The sequence below is a fragment of the Lactuca virosa genome, chromosome 9, assembly GCF_052849685.1.
Source record: "Lactuca virosa cultivar CGN04683 chromosome 9, Lactuca_virosa_CGN04683_v6, whole genome shotgun sequence".
Taxonomy (NCBI): Eukaryota; Viridiplantae; Streptophyta; class Magnoliopsida; order Asterales; family Asteraceae; genus Lactuca; species Lactuca virosa.
The window spans coordinates 111,699,690-111,717,273 of NC_136434.1; the positions used below are offsets into that span (position 1 = coordinate 111,699,690).

The 17,584-nt window shown below is 36.7% G+C and overlaps 1 protein-coding gene and 1 pseudogene across 1 annotated transcript; one reads left to right on the forward strand and one right to left on the reverse strand.

Moving 5' to 3' along the window:
* The first annotated feature begins 11,375 nt into the window (after positions 1-11,375).
* LOC145138322 (uncharacterized) lies at positions 11,376-13,312 on the forward strand. Its single transcript, XM_079072425.1, has 4 exons — positions 11,376-12,170; positions 12,276-12,533; positions 12,608-12,818; positions 12,956-13,312. The coding sequence occupies exons 1-4, from the start codon at positions 11,452-11,454 to the stop codon at positions 13,310-13,312; spliced, it is 1,545 nt and encodes a 514-aa protein (XP_078928551.1). The 5' UTR covers positions 11,376-11,451.
* Positions 13,313-13,627: 315 nt separating this feature from the next.
* LOC145141444 (3'-5' exonuclease-like) lies at positions 13,628-14,295 on the reverse strand (annotated as a pseudogene).
* Positions 14,296-17,584: the final 3,289 nt, after the last annotated feature.

Consider the following 17,584-nt stretch of genomic DNA (forward strand, 5'->3'; position numbering starts at 1 on the left):
ACCCCAATATGTTGGGGTGAGGTTGGATAGAAGGTCATGGGGAGTACCGAAGTGGTACTCAAGACGACATAGAGGATCCAACAGGTCCGGAGCAGACTTCAGACTTCTCAGAGTCGGCAGAAGAGCAATGCCGACAAGCGCCGATCGGAACTGGAGTGCTCATTTCATACCGATCCGGGAGAGATATTACTATGGATTTCATCACAAATCTTCCCAGGACCGCACGAGGGGTAAATTTGATTTGGGTCATCGTGGATCGGTTGACCAAGAGTGCTCATTTCATACCGATCCAGTAGAGCATCTCGACCGAGAAGTTGGCCGATATCTACATCAGAGAGGTAGTAGCTCGACACAGAGTGCCAGTTTCCGTGATTTCTGACCGAGACGTGCGATTTACTTCCAGATTCTGGAAGAAATTCCATGACGAGTTGGGTACTCATCTGCACTTTAGCGCGGTTTTTCACCTGCAGACGGATGGTCAGAGCGAGCAGACCATCCAGACCTTGGAGGACATGCTTCGAGCATGCGTATTAGACTTTGGTGGTAGCTGGGATACCTACCTTCCCTTGGCAGAGTTTTCCTACAATAACAGCTACCACGCTGTCACAACTAGGAATTCTATGCTTTTGTAACAATAATGATGATAACATTTGTAACCAAAAATTTGAAAACATGCATGATGTTCATTCAATGACACCAAAATTCCATCAAACACTCTATACAAACACTTCAAATAGTCAACAAAAGATTGGAAACCCTAAAAATCCCGGTTTAAGTCCAATATGGACTAGGATTTTCTTATTGGGCCTAATGGACCAATAAGTCTCCAATTTGACTAGTTTGGGCTGAGAACTCTTAATTGGGCTCTAAATTAACCCACTTTCATGAGACTTAACATTTTGGGCCATATTGGGCCTAAAATGGAATAAAATACTCCAATAAGCCTTATTGGGCCATAATTGACTCAATTAGCTTTAATGGGCCATAAAACCCATTCTTTTATACAATTTGGGCCGTGAACTATCCTAAAGGCCCAATGGGCCGAATTTTTTTCTATAAACCTCATGATCTCGAACCAAGAATTGAAGTGGCCCAAACTAACTCATTCCTTCTTTCTTTGGCCCATTTCGGCCCAAGTTAAAAAAAAGGGGGTTTATGGAGGATTAATGGGGATTATTAAGTCTTGACACATCATTTTTATCCAAAGGATATCAAGGCATGATGTCTCATGCATCTAGGTGAACATCACATCTCCTTCTCTCCCCTCTCTTCTTATCCTCGGCCGAGAGCACCACACATCCACACCAAAATTTCACTTTCAAACAATTTCCAAATTCTCTCAAGAACATCTTCCTTCTTCCCTCAAAATCTCGAAGTTGCTTGGGTTTTTAAGGATCTTCATCAAGTTTTCTTCAACCTTTGGTAAGTTGGTATCAAACACAAACATCTACTTCCAACTTATTACTAAAACTCATTCTTACATAGCTTTGTTTCATGATCTAACTTCCTAGAACTCCTCTAAGTTCGAAAGTACCTCCAAGTTGTAGCTAGGACCAAAAATCTCTCCACATCCTCCTCAAAATCGAACCAACAAACCCCAAGGTGAGTTCATACCCCCTTGTTTTTGGTTTTTACTTGTTTTTGGGGGAGAATACAAATATTATGTGTTGATCTATGTGTGTATGCTTGTTATATGTGATTTCTTTGGTTTGTGTTGTAAAAATATGATATTACTTGCTATATCTCGAAATCTATGGCTAAAGTGTGAAGGATACATGACCAATAACAAAATAAACAACATATTTCAAAGATCTAAGAATCTTTATGTTTAAAAGGTGAAAAACAAGGCCAAGATTGTCATAAGTGTCATTTTTGCAAAAATAACAAAGATTTGGCTAAAAGATGACATTTTCGATTTAACAAGGATAATATGGTATATATCTATATAAAATATGATTTTTATGGAAATAAAACTTCTCAAAGGACCAAAAACATAACTTTTTGCTTATTGGGCTTATATTTGGGCCCCAACGGTTTTTGGGCCCAAATTTGCGAAAATATGGAAGTTGGGACTAAAATTGTAAAATTATCCAAGTACAAAGTCAAATACGTGAATGAATTAAGTTCAAGGGCTGAAAATGACCTTTTTCGCTTAATTGGACTAATAATGCAAAGTTTTTAGATTTTGGGCCAAAAATGTAAATTTTTAGCAAATAAGGGCTGAAAACGTCAAAAGTGGTATTTTGGGCTAAAATTATAATTTAAGATCTAATTTGGGCTGAAAATGCCAAGTTAAATAATCTAATGGACTAAAATGTCATTTTTCATCAAAAAGGACTAAAAGTGTCATTTTGTACCATTAAGAGCTGAAAATGTAAATTTTATATGAAAAAGGGACTGAAATGATCAAATAAACATTTTGAGCCAAATATGTAAATTCTAAAAGAATTTGATTAAAGATATAAAATTTTACAACAATAAGGTTTAAAAATGGTATTTTTATAAAAACTAAAAATATCGTTATAAACAACACTGAGTATTTTAACGTCAAAAAGTAAACACTAAGTGTATTCTAAATCCTATACTACAATTTAACGACAAAACAGATAAACCATTCAAGGATTGGGTCCAATATCAATTATTGGGCCCGATATAAACAAAACATGTATATTGGGCCTTGGTGACCCAATTACATGCCCGACGGGCCTTTATTAGCTTCGACATGCTATTGGGCCTTTGTGGCCCATTTGCATTGCTAATATGGTCCTAAACATTCATTATATGCTTAATGGGCTATAACGTGTCCGTAGCATACTCGACAACCTGTAATAAGATACAAAGTTAGTGGGCCTCCGTTGTCCTCTTTCTTGTCTGTTAGGCTTACCTTATATTCACGTAAACATAAATCGGGTTGTAAAACAATGTTTTTCAATTTCATTTGGATTTAGTGAGAAATAACGGGTGGCACCAATAAGTGTCGGTCGTAGTCTGTAGTTATAATCAGAGTCTCCTGGAGGGAGAGCGGGACTTTGTGTATAGATCTATACGGGGGTGACTCCCCCACACCTGAGCTGTTCGCTACAGTTAGACTCGGCCAGTCTAGGGTGACAAAATCTTAATTCAAAACCGACATTCGATAAAATGCCAAGACAGGAAAATTAGTCATTATTATGCATGGTTATAACGACTCACATAGAGATCCATTACCATCTAAGTAATCATGGAAATCATATTCATACGCTGTGACAATGCAAAGTGATTATACAATAATACAAAACTATCATACTATTTAAATCGGAAAACATCGGGTTTTCCGGGGAACGACATTTTTCACTCCTGCTTACAACAACTATGATACAAGGAACAATTATGAAAGGCATTTCACTTTTACATGTTTTGAAATCATATACACGTATACTTATGGATCATCACACCTTTTTCGTAAACAGTTTTTGTCACAGAAAATATCGGATTTTCTGGATTTTACAAACAATACAAAACATTTTTACATCAAACCTGCTTATGAACTCACCAACATTATATATGTTGACCGTTTTCAAAATAACTTGTGTTCTCAGGTAACCGTTAGATTGAAGAATTATCAAGCGTGTTTCTGAAATGTCTTTAGTGTAATGTCAATCGATAAACAATTTATGTTTTGGATTATGTAATGTAAGCAATGTACTTGATGTGAACAATGACGGTTGTAATGTATTAATGCATGGTGATGCTTATGTTATGTTTCATGTATATTCATTGTGATGATATTTCAATGTAAGTCACACGAGCCCTTGGACGTTTCCGCCGTCTGGTTCGGGGGTGTGACACACGCGAGTATTGACCGTCCTCCCTTCGAGATGTTATACGGGAGGAAGTGCAGAACCCCGATATGCTGGGGTGAGGTTGGACAGAAGGTCATGGGGAGTACCGAAGTGGTACTCAAGACGACATAGAGGATCCAGTAGGTCCGGAGCAGACTTCAGACTTCTCAGAGTCGGCAGAAGAGCAATGCCGACAAGCGCCGATCGGACCTGGAGTTTCAGGTGGGTGATAGGGTTCTCCTGAAGGTGTTACCTTGGAAAGGTGTCATCCGGTTTAGGAAGTAGGACAAGTTGGGCCCCAGATACATTGGACCTTTCAGGGTTGCAGCCCGGGTGGGCAAGGTGGCGTATAGGCTAGATCTGCCAGTCGAGCTTAGTCAGATCCACAGTACCTTTCATGTATCCTAGCTGCGGAAGTGCCTGGTAGACGACTCTGCGGTGGTGCCTCTAGAGGATATCCAGGTTGATGACAGCATGACCTACATCGAATGACCAGTATCCATCCTCGACAGGAAGACGAAGGATATGAGGAACAAGAAGGTCGAGTTGGTGAAGGTTTAATGGCAGCACCGCAAGGGCTCAGAATGGACTTGGGAGCCGGAGGACGAGATGCGGGAGGACTACCCCGAGCTTTTTCCGGATGCAGCAGCAGACTTCGAGGACGAAGTCTAAAATAAGTGGGGGAGATTTATAACGTCCGATTCCTGGTACGTATTTTAAATAAGAATTATGCATTTTTACAAAGGGACTCGACAAGTTGGTGGCCCCAAACTCGTCGAGTAGGAATTGGATATGTGGACGCGGGACTTAAAGTCTACTCGACGAGTCGGGGAGCCTCGACTCGACGAGTAGGCCTGCCAGAGTGAAACCCTAATTTTCAGGGTTTGCACCCTATTTAAACACCTTAACACCCCCACTATGGCCTCCCTTATCGCCTCCCTTAGTCCAGAAAACCCTAACTCGAAACCCTAACCCATTTTGAGTGTTCTTGAGCCATTTTTGTGTATTGTTGGTGGTTTTGAAGCTTGAGAAGGAAGAAGAAGCTTGGGAGTTCAAGAGGAAGCAAGTAGATCCAGAGGTTGTGCTCCATTTCCAGCTCATTTGAGGTATAAAGTTTATACCTTGACCATTCATCTATTAGATCTCTTCTTGGAGTAGTTTAGGGCTTTAAAGAGCCATTTTGGAACCATTCATGGATGTAATCATGTTTTTGGGTATTGACTTCAGATCCAGAGCCTTTGAGGGAGTCCATGTCATAAAGGTGCCAACTTTATGGCCATGGGAGTCCCATGCATCCTAGGAACCACTTTTTAGGGCTTTTTGAGCTAAATAGCCCATGCATGAACGTAAAGTTTGTAACTTTACGTGTTATATCGACCCTAAGAGGCCAGATCTATGTTTTGGACGCATTAAGACTGAATGAAATCGACTGTATAGTTTTGGGATCATGGGGGACTCGACGAGTTGTTCTTTAGACTCGGCGAGTCGGGTCTTGGTTCCCCAACCTTCTCTGTTACTTAGCAACTTGTTGAGTCTAGAAGATGACTCAGCCAGTTAGACGTGTTTTGGACTTAAAGGACAATAACTCGACGAGTCCAAGGATGAACTCGACGAGTCAGTGAGCAAATGTCCCGACTGTATAAAGGAGAACTCGACGAGTCCAAGGAAGGACTCGACGAGTTCAAATGGAAAGTCCCGATTCTGTCATAAGGAGAAACCCGGCGAGTTAGAGGGTGACTCGACGAGTCAGATCGCGAATTCGAAATTCTCTGAATTATGGAACTCGACGAGTTGATGGACCAACTCGGCGAATTGAGTCAACAAGGATGTTGACTTTGACCATTAACCAATATTGACCCTTAAAGGGGATATGAATAGAAAGGAGTAACTAAAGGAGACTGTTATGTGTAGGAGTTTGAGGAGAGTTGATCCCAACAACATGGACAGGTCAGTTACTGCACGACATTGAGGTGAGTTACCTTTGAGTAGAAGTGGTTCTAAGGCCACAATGTCGGCCCACTAGTAGGAGTTGTTTGTTAGATGATTGTCTTTATGATAATCATCTGGTATGCCATTATTTGTTATGTTTGTGTGCTAGGATGCTCTGTGAGACATGGTAGTAGTAGTAGGGGTGAAACAGTCCCCGATTACCGGTTGAAAGATACCGAAGGGGAGGTCAGCTTCCGGTTACCGGTTGAAAGATACCGAAGGGGAGGTCAGTTTCCGGCTACCGTTTGAAAGATACCGAAGGGAAGCCCAACTTCCAGTTATGCCAGTAGGATACCGGTTGGAAGATACCGAGGGATAGGCATTATGTGTCTATGGTATGTGGTATGATGGGGGAACTCACTAGCTTTGTGCTTACAGTTTTCAGTTTTGGTTTCAAGTACTTCCTCTTCGAAGGGAAAGGAGCCGGCTCGGTAGCAGCACATCACACCATTATTTTATGCATCATGATGTTCTTGGGATTGTACTCTGACATTATTATTCCATGACATGTTTTATGACATTTGATTTATGCGTTTATGGGTTTGATATGATATTGATGATGTTTTCAGTAAACTGTTTTATGAATTGCTTAACTAAAAACAAAATTTTTGGTTTTGAAAATTGGGATGTTACAAGTGGAAGCCACAAAATTAGAGAAAATATCATCGCTGAAGTCTTATAAATGTTGAAGTGCTCAACAGTAATATGAAGCTGATATATATTGAAAAGTATGTAATTTTCTAATTGTCTTTAACATTCGATTTCAAACAATCTATTTAATATCATTTGCAAAGGCTTGGTTTTCTTGCAGTAATCAATCATCCCTAATTTACATGCATAATTAAGTGTTAGATTTGTTGTTCTTGCACTAATCAATAATCTCTAATTTACATGCACACTAAATGTTCGATTAAATGTTTGCTTACGGTCTCGCTCTACATCTCTAGTCTATGATGGGGGAACTCACTAGCTCAAATGTTTGCTTGCGGTCTCGCTCTACATCTCTAGTCTTTATGTTTTGTTATTTATGTGTTAATAGCATATAGCTTCCTAACAGAGTATGACTAATTTTCCTTCCAAATATAATTTTGTAGGATCCAATGAAATGGGTGATTTGATTCATTAATGCACCCACAAATGATCAATACATATCAGATCATGGTTATAGGATCGATATGTTTCAAACATGTTTTTGTTGGTTGACGTTTTGAACCAACAACCGCGAGTTGGACTTGAAACAAAACCAGCAACGAAAAGATGCAAACATAGTAATAACATGTAAGAGCCTACAACTCAAATTCAGATGTAGCTGAAATGGGAGTTTGTACACATATTGCTGAAATTATCCGGGTCTATGATGGATTGTAGATTAAAAAAATAGAATTTATGTAATATTTTGTGTATTAAAAAATATAATTTAATTAAATTTGAAAAATAAAATAAAAATAGATAAATAGAGTGCTAGGATTGTTACCGGTTCCTATGAAATACTAAGAATTGGGTGCTAAGACAAAAATATGACGTGGTAGGCAAAAAAGTGACATGACAAGGTGCTAGGAGTGTTATCACTCCCTCTAGCCTAATCACTTGATCTTCATAATTTCTTTCATTCTATTCGTTTAATCCTTGTTTCTAAATGGCTAAATCATCTAACAACAATCAATCAAATCAGAATTAGATTAATCATTCTGATCCTTTTTATCTTCATCCATATGATCATCCTGGTATGCTTCTTGTGTCAAAATTAGGGGTAACAATTTATGACACGACACGAAACGAAATTGGGACGAAACTGAAATTTGAATTTGTGTTCATGTCGTGTTTGTGTTAACTGTAAAAAACACGATGTCGTGTTCGTGTCAAAATTCGACACGTAATTGACACGATTTAGCAGTTCTTTATCGTGTTTTTCGTGTTTGTCATGTTTGTCGTGTTATATTTGATAAAGTATTTATTAAATAAACTAGTTTTTAGTATATGTTATATTTTTCGTGTCGTGTCGTGTTTGTCGTTTTTTAATTCGTTTGTTTTCGTGTTAGTTAAAGAAAACGCGACATCGTGTCGTTTCGTGTCGTGTTACATAACCTCCCAATCCGCCGGCAACGACACCGACCGTTTTGGTACCGCTGGTACCTACCTTGACCTTTCTCCCTAAAGGATTTGGGTAAGACATGATGGGTTGACCTATACTTTATAAATAAATATCCAAGTCAAGATTTCATAATAGTCTCTCAAATACACATGAAGTGAATTCAATTCGATCATGATTTATACAATTAGAAATGTTATAAATAAGTTGTAAAAATGACTCCCACTTTATAAAACTCTTTTTACTTGAAACATGTATAATTAAATGCATATATAATAAGTAACATATAATATGTAACATGCAAACACATATAGATAGAAAATATGACGTCATAATATGACGTCATAATATGACATGTGCTCAAAGTAATTATATGGCTTGTATAGATTATTATCCCAAAAAAGTTTCCATATGATGGTCAAAGTGTCAAACTATTCATGGAAAATTAACCATGAATTTATCATTAGTCCATCTTAAATTACATAATAGGTTACTTACAATTTAATTAACACGATTGATCCCTTACACTCTGCTCCTGAGTATCACTTAACGAAAGAAGAGAACGGAAGTGAGAGGATTTGGAAGGAAAACAGAAAAGTTTGGTTGCTCCCTAGTTTTTTTTAGAAGAGAAGAGAAGAAGAGAACGGATTTGAGAGGATTTGTGTCGTTCCAAACTTTCCTCCCAAAATGGGCGGAATTGGAGAGAAAGAAACGCCTGGAAGATAAAAAGGTTGGATTATGACGAAAATACCCTTTAGCCTAATAATAAAAGGATACGTTCTCTTCTTCTATTCTACCTTCTTGATCGTCTTCTTCTCTGTTACAAACTACAAACTGGTATGCAATTTCTTCTTATTCTTCTGTTCTTTTTTTTTTTTTGTTATTCTTCTGTCTTCTATTCTACCTGATCGGCTTCTGCCTTCTGTTTGTTACAAACTGGATTTATGTTACGATTTTGTTATTGGGTGATTGTCACGAACTGAATGACGCCTTCTGCCTTGTGCCTTCTGTTACGACTTCTGCCTTCTGTATTTTTTTTTGGTTAGCCTGTGTTGTTACTCTGTTGTACAGAAGGCTGGAATTTATAGACCATAAATTGAGAAGCTTTGGAATCAAATAATCCAATCTCTTATGTATGTATTTACCTATAAACAGAAGAGTTTTTTGAAGCATGTGTTTTTTGAAGGATGTGGGGTTGTGGGGTTGTAACAACTTAATATTTACTCAATAACATAAAGGGTATAATTGTCTTTTTTTTACTTTCTTTTCTTTTCCTTTCAACTCGGGAGCACCTAAAATGAATACTTTCTTTTCCTTTCTTTCGAACTCGGGAGCACGGAATACTTTATTCTTTCCGTTCTCTTTCTTTTCTTTTCTCTCCTTGTTCTTCCTTTCTTTTCTTTTCTTTCCTTTAATGAACTCGGGAGCACGGTGTTAAATACTCTTATATGTGTGGTGACTTGTGGGAAAACATTGATATCAAGTTATTATCAACCAATCTGCTAGTCCGCTATACTTTCTAGTTCAGGCCTTATTCAGTTTTAGTCCTTCCAAGCCCAAAATCAAATCCAGTTACTTTAGCCCATGATCGGATCCAGCCCACACAAACACTTTAACTTCTTAATGCACCATTTGATCGGCTTCCATTCAGACATTCTTCACAAGTATTTAATCTACACATAAGAAACAAGCTAAATCACAATTATTTTATTAAATATAGTTGACATCCAAAGTAGACGTTGAAAATAATTATAAATAAGACATATATTTCAATAATATCATGTAAATATCAATTTTCTGTATTGCAAATATTAGACTTTTATTTGTCTTCATATTTTGAATTTTTTTTAGGAATAACACTCTACAATAATGACCTAAAAGGCTAAAACTAAAAGTTACTTTATTTAAACAACCCAACAAAATAAAATTATTAATAGTTATATGCAAATGGTTTGTAATTCTGTTAAGACAAAATTACATAAATTGTCCTTGTGGTTGACACAATTGACCAACTTTGGTCCTTATGACAAATTTTGTGCGTAGATTGTCCCTGTGGTTTCAAAATCTTACAAAGACAGTCCTTTTGACTAACGGTGTTAACTTTTTCTGTTAAGTCCCTTGTGAAATGACCCATTTGCCCTTCATGCCATAAGGACCATTTATGCAATTTGTTCCAGCCACAGGGACCATATATATAACTTTGTCTATTATAAATTATTTATTATTTAATTATGTTTCTATGATTTAGATTTTTTTTGACGTTTTGTTCGAAGATATTATTGATGTTTTTTTAAATATTTTTTCGCTTGCATTTTTTAATATATTGTTCGTATAATTTTTTCTAATTTTTTTTTGACATTTTATTCAAATACATTTATTAATATTTCTTTTGACTTTTTGCTTTAATAATTTCCTTTATTTTTTTTTTTTGACGTTTTGTTGAAATATATTTTTAATCATTTTTTTACATTTTGTTTGTTTATATTTAATAAAGATTTCATACTCACTATAGTCATAATTCGTAACTTAATTCACTTACAAGCATTTTTTTAAAATTTTTTGTTCTTTTAATATATATAAGGTTATATAATTATTATTATTTTTAATTCAGATAAATAACTATATAACACATATAAGGTTGTATAATTATTATTTTTGTAAAATTTTTTATAAATATATATATTTTTTAAATATGTTAAATATGAATATGATTAATATAGATAGGCTAATCGGAACATATAGGCTAATCGAAAAAAAATGTCGAAAAGAATTAAATAACTCAAAAATACTCCAATGTAAAATGACATGGGTGCTCTCGTCAAGACTACAAGACTCTCGTCAAAATATTAAATAATATATTCGAACAAAACTTCAAAAAAAATCTAAATCACAGTAATATAAATAAATTAAATAAATATAATAATAAATAATAGATGACGTTACATAAATGGTCCATGTGGCTGGAACAAAGTACATAAATGATCTCTAAGGTAGAAAGGGCAAATGTGTCATTTAATATGGGACTTAACTGAAAAAGTTAACACTGTTAGTCAAAAAGACTGTTTTTGTAAGATTTTGAAACCATAGGGACCATCTATGCACAAAATTTGTCATAAGGACGAGAGTTTGTCAACTGTGTCAACCACAAGGACCATTTATGTAATTTTGTCTTCTGTTAAGTTACATGTTGACGAAAATACTTCAAAACTCAACGTTTTAACAACATTAAATAAAAATTACACACACTTTAAATGTAATTTACGTTGTATTTAAAAATTAAAACTCGTATTTCGTAAACGATGAAGGGACTCCTTTTTCCTCTTTAAGAAGGTTCAATTTTCAGACACCTATGTTTTTTTCCCTTCTCAAACACCTTTTTGATTCCTCCATACTCTTCAATGCGTGATTCCAATTCAATCTTTCCGCATATAACCCTCTGATTCGCTGATTGCAGTTCAGTCAAGCAACATTCAGTTTTGCAAAATCAGATAACCATATAAGACAGTTATTGTTTGCTTCTTCGAGATTTCAACTCTGATTTTGAAGCAAATTATGGAAAAGATGCAGCGAGTGAGTTCGATTTTTGCATCCGGGTCCAGAGGAATTCACAGACATTTCTCCGAGACAATTTGGCAGCCATTAATGGCTACTCCTACATCCTCTGTTCGAATTCTTTTCTTTTCATTTTGCTTGTTCATCGGTTTGTTCATTTCCACTCACGTCTTTGATACCACAATGCACAGTTCACCTTCTTTGCTTTCTCCATTTCCAGAAAAACTCAGCAACAAAATCGAATTCCCACTCAATTGCACTCTCGGAAATCTCACTCAGACTTGCCCTAATGATTATTACCCAAAACGATTTCAGAATTTGAAAAATGTATCAGAATCCACACACACATGCCCTGAATTCTTCCGTTGGATTCACGAAGATCTAAGGCCATGGGCAGAAACAGGGATAACGAAAGAGATGGTGGAAAAGGGTAGAGAAACAGCAACTTTCCGTTTAGTGATAGTTAACGGAAGAGCTTACGTTGAGAAATATAAGCAGCCATATCAAACAAGAGACGTTTTCACTATTTGGGGCTTTTTACAGTTGCTAAGAAGGTACCCCGGGCAGCTGCCCGATTTGGATCTCATGTTTGACTGCTTTGACTGGCCTCTCATTCACAAGAAAGACTATCATGAAGTTGCTCCACCACCATTGTTTCGTTATTGTGGTGACGATGACACTTTGGACATTGTTTTTCCCGATTGGTCTTTTTGGGGTTGGTAAGTTTTTAAGTTGTGACATTACATTTGAATCATTAGGACCATTTATTAAGGATTAATTGAAAAGGGTATTGCTAAATTTGATTATAAATCTTTTTCTTGTAGGGCCGAAATTAATATAAAACCATGGGAGTCATTGTTGAAGGATCTTGATGAGGGAAACAAAAGGACAAAGTGGGTCGATAGAGACCCATATGCTTATTGGAAGGGAAATCCGTGGGTTGCAGAACACCGAAAAGATCTTCTTAAATGTAATGTTTCGGACACGGAGGATTGGAATGCGCGTATTTATATCCAAGATTGGATACATGAAGAACAACATGGTTTTAAGCAATCGAATTTGGCCAACCAATGTATCCATAGGTAAGAATCAATGTTTTTGTTCTTGGTGTTGTTTAATTTTCAAGAACTTGCTAATAAAAACTTGTTTTGTGTAGATTTAAGATATATATCGAGGGATCTGCATGGTCAGTTAGTGAGAAATACATTCTTGCATGTGACTCGATGACTTTAATGGTGAAACCCCATTACTATGATTTCTTCACAAGATGGTTGATGCCCGTTCAACATTATTGGCCCGTTAGCATGGATGATAAGTGTAAATCGATCAAGTTTGCAGTAGATTGGGGGAACAATCACACAAAAAAGGTATTATACTTGTTCGAGCAGTAAGAATGTGAGAATACATAAATGAAGTGTCGAGTTTAAGATTGGACATTATATTTCTTTGATATGAGGCATTGTAATTTACGATTTGTTGGCTATTGTTTGTGCATACATGATAGGTGCAAAAAATTGGAAGGGCAGCTAGTAGTTTTATTCAAGAAGATTTGAAGATGGATCATGTATACGATTACATTTTTCATCTTTTGACTGGGTATTCAAAGCTTCTGAAGTATAAACCAACTGTCCCCGAGAATGCAGTTGAATTTTGTTCGGAGACAATGGCGTGCACTTCGGAAGGGTTTGCTAAGCAATTCATGGAGGAGTCTATTGTGAAAGGCCCAACGGACGTGGGCCCATGCACCATGCAGACTCCGTACGATCCTCAAACGCTTAATTCTATACTAGAAAGAAAAGATAATTTAGTTAAACAAGTTGAGAAGTGGGAAAAAGAGTACTTTGAAAAACAAACTAATTAAGGGTAGAATTAAAGAGTAGAGTGAATATTTATATTTTGGAACAACTTTTTTTTTTTTTTTTAATGATTTAGTCCATAATAGAATAGAATACTTGTTATTGTTGTTAAACATATAATGCTATAAGTTATTTACACTTTAGAGCATCTCGATAACACACCATTTTTGTTAAGGAACTTTCAACTAGATTTTATACAAAACTAAACGATGAATAATAATTCATCAAACAGTCAACATCCATCTGCACATCAAACATAGAAATATTAAGAATCCTAATCTGTTCTTGCGAAAACATCACCTTAACCCATAGATTGCGAAATCGAATTCAAATCAGTTATGATTCCCAGAAATCAAGATGCTTCCGATCTTATAACTCAAGAAAGCATCGATGCACGCATACTGTACCTGATCCAGAATCAGCCGTTCATTATCCCAATCACTCATCGTAACACTCTTCGGCTTGTTCAACTCCTTCCCCAGAACCCTTCTCGTCAACCCTTTCAACCCTGCATTCCGAAGATTCCTCATACCATACTCCTCCGCTGCCAATGCTCCAATGTCAGCCGTATTCGCAACCTATAGGTTCCAATTTTCCTTAAGCTTCTCTACATCGTTCTTGATCCCGATGCCGACGAATGTGTAGGAGGGATTGTGGAGGAAGTTTCTGAGCGATTGAGGCATTGTCGGCGAGAAGAGGAGTTGAAAAATCATACAGCGGCGCCCTACACACAGTTGGAGGGTGGCGACAGGGTTTTCGTAGTTTTGATTGCGGTTAGGACGCCACTCAACATCGAGGCCGACGATTAGGGAGTGGCGACGGAGGCGGTGTTTGCGTTCGATTTCGGATATCCACATGTCGACGGAGTGTGGTGTTTCGGTTAGTAAAGTTAAAATGTTGTCTTCGAAGAATGTGATCTCGTAATGGTCATGCTCGTGGGTATCGTCGGGGATGACATGCTCGTAATGGATAATAGACATCGCCATGGCTATGGCTTCTGTGAGGGAGCGTGATTTTGGGAGAGATTGAGAGACGGTTTATAGGAATTGGAACTGGAAGAGGATTTGATTTTATGTTGAAAATGGCAGTTTGTGGTTTTCTTATAAGAATTTGATACATTTCTTTTTTTGCTAAATGGTCCATTAAAACTCTACAATTTATAATTTAAAAAAAAAAGACAATGAAATATTGATTTATTTGTATCATTTAACATTTGTGTTAATTGTTAACATGTATATAGAAATCTTCATGTAATTAGCTTTTCTTAGTTTAGCATTTAATCTTATCTAAAGAATTTGATTGTTCAAAAACTTGTTTTTCATTGAACTATGGAACGGTATAAAATATACATATACAAGAGAGTTTCCTTAGGAACCAAAGAAAGAACTAGATAGCAACTAGATGGATAACACCTAAAGAAGATATATACTAAAAATAAAGGAACCGCTAAGGATTTCCTTTATGATATCAAATAAAACTTATAAAAGATTATGATATCAAATAAAAGATTATGATATCAAAGCTCATGTTTAAATTAAGATGACAAAAAATAACTCGTATTCTAGAAAGAATCCAATATAGGCAACGTCACCCTTTTACCATGAGTATTGTTTGTATTTACACATGCGTAAAAATTTGGATGGCCTGCGAGAAGAAGATCTGAAGATGGTCAAATATGTATATGACTACACAACAGAAAGTTCAAAACTATGGTTTTGATGTGTTTTGTTTTTTATGTATGTTTGGTGGTTTTTTTGTTGTTATGTTCTTCTCATTTGGGTTTTTTTAACTACATGGTGGATGGTTTGGAATCTACACATTATTGCCTTAATTATTGCTTCAAAGTTCTCAAATTACAATCTTTATGTTCCTAGTCCTCCTAGATTCGAAGATCTCAACACCGTATTGCAAGTTGCGTCTTACAAGTTGTTGAAGCGCCAAGAGCTGATCACTATATATCAATCCTTCTTGCATATTGAAATATTCAAACTGTTGTTGTAGATGTGTTGATCTTTTACTTCTCATATGTGCCTGAACCTCTAAGGATTTAGTTGTTTGACCATATAATTGGAACATTCTTGATTCTAGCGTGAGCATTTGGACCGGACCGCACCGAACCGGATCGGACCGACTCTTAGACCGGACCGGTTTCGGAGAAGATTGTGGACCGTGGACTGGACCAGATGAGGCTTATCGGGTCTAAGTCCATGTCTGGGTTTTCCAGTTCTTGGACCCATTTGGACCGGTACAACTTACATGCATAAGATACAACTTGTTAAAACGAATTTTGGGGTTTGTTAAAACGAATATGTTGTTGGGTTTGATATGTTACAACTCGTTAAAATGAATACCTTTTTGGGTTTGATACGGTACAACTCGTAAAAATGAATACGTTTCCATTTCTTGTGCCATTTGGACCGGTCATTTTTGATTGTTTATACTTTATACCATTTATTTGAAGAATTGTAACTCATTGAATATAACACCAAAAACAATAAAATTATAGTCTAAAATCATCTACAAACTCTAAATTATACGTTGAAAAAAAACCGTTTGTCAATCCGACTTAAAACACATGAGATATGTTTGTTTAAAGAATTTCATAGATTTAAATTTCTTAATGAAAAGCTGACATATTTCAACTTTGATATTTCATCTTTGAATGATTGTAACTCATCGAATATAACACTAAAAACAACAAAAATATAGTCTAAAATCATCTACAAACTCTAAATTAAGCGTTGGAAAAAACCGCATGTCAATCCGATTTAAAACGAATGAGATATGATTGTTTAAAGAATTTTACAGAAGTCAAAAGTTTAAATTTCTTGATGAAAAATTGAAATATTTCAGTTTTGATATATTTCATCTTTGAAGGATTGTAACCCATCTAATATAACACAAAAAACAACAAAATTATAGTCTAAAATCATCTACAAATTCTAACTTACACGTTGGAGAAAACCTCATATCAATCTGACTTAAAACAAATGAGATATATTTGTTTTAAGAATTTCACAGAATATAATTTTTTTTTAAATAAGCCGGTCCAAGCCAATTTTTACCCAGAATCGGCCGGACCGGACCAGTAAAAAACCGGACCGGTTTTGCTCAAATCCTAGAACCGAGAACTGGTCCGGGGGTCCAAAAACACGGTCCAGTTCGGTCCGATCCACAGGTCCAAATACTCATCCGTACTTGATTCTATCGGGCCTAATTAAAGTAAGACAAAACTTCATAAATGGTCCCTGTGGTATCCCAAAATCTGAAGTTTAGTCCCTAAACTCAAAAAACCTCATAGATGGTTCCTATGGTTTCAAAACTTTTAATAAACAGTCCCTTTGCCACATAAAAAGACTAATATGCCCTTTCTATTTCTATTTAGAATTAATTTTACCTAATCCTATTTAAAAAAATAGAAAAACAAATAAATAATTCATTGGGCCCACCTCCCTTCTCTCTCTCTCTCGTGAAAGTCTTTGTAATCTTCTTCTACTCAATCCCCAACACCCTTTGACTGGTAAAAAACAGGCACTTCATTTACATCAGTTCATAGCCCAAGCCTCTTGATTTTGAAACACCACCACTGCTCCACCGCTACTCCGCCATAGAACAACCGGTATCCAATGTAAATCACCACCGTTGGCCACCGTTTGTCAACCAACAACCCCCTTTTCCTTCTCCTGCTCCGACAATCAATCCTAACAGCAATAACACCAGCAGAAATCGAGCGAAGGCAGAAATCGAGGGAGGTTCTTCGATCCTCGTCTAATCGAGAATGGAGAAGCAAGAATGGAAAACAACAGCAGGTGGGGGTGTTCGTGAGGAAAGAATCCGGCGAACCAAGGCTACCGCCCCTGTTTCAGTTTCTCTCCTTCCTCCCTTATTCTTCCCTATCGATCAACAACTCAAAACATCCCCTGTTTCAGTTTCTCTCCTTTCCCCCCCTTGTGACTGCTTAACTACTGCAGAACCACACTCCACCATCGGAGCTTCCTGATCGCAGCCTTCTATTCGTGATTTCAGCTTCTCCGAACAAACGAAGACGGAGACTTGTTCCCTTAGCTCTTAACCGGAGATGATGCAAGTTAAAGCCGGAGATCGACCACTCTGTCCTTCCTCGCGATTTGAATGACCACCATCGGAACTTCTCATCGCTTCCGATTCGTTCGTTCCTCCAAATCCCCAAACAGATGAAGAAGACGATGTGCGTTTTTTATGTTCAGAGAGAGAGAGAGAGAGAGAGAGAGAGAGAGAGAGAGAGAGAGAGAGAGAGA

What these genes read in the sequence shown, in the direction of transcription:
- LOC145138322 (XM_079072425.1), top strand. Translation starts at nt 11,452, where the DNA reads ATGGAAAAGATGCAGCGAGTGAGTTCGATTTTTGCATCCGGGTCCAGA. An exon ending in GCCAACCAATGTATCCATAG is followed by an intron (nt 12,534 to 12,607) that starts GTAAGAATCAAT and finishes TGTTTTGTGTAG; the next exon opens with ATTTAAGATATATATCGAGG. An exon ending in GGAACAATCACACAAAAAAG is followed by an intron (nt 12,819 to 12,955) that starts GTATTATACTTG and finishes CATACATGATAG; the next exon opens with GTGCAAAAAATTGGAAGGGC.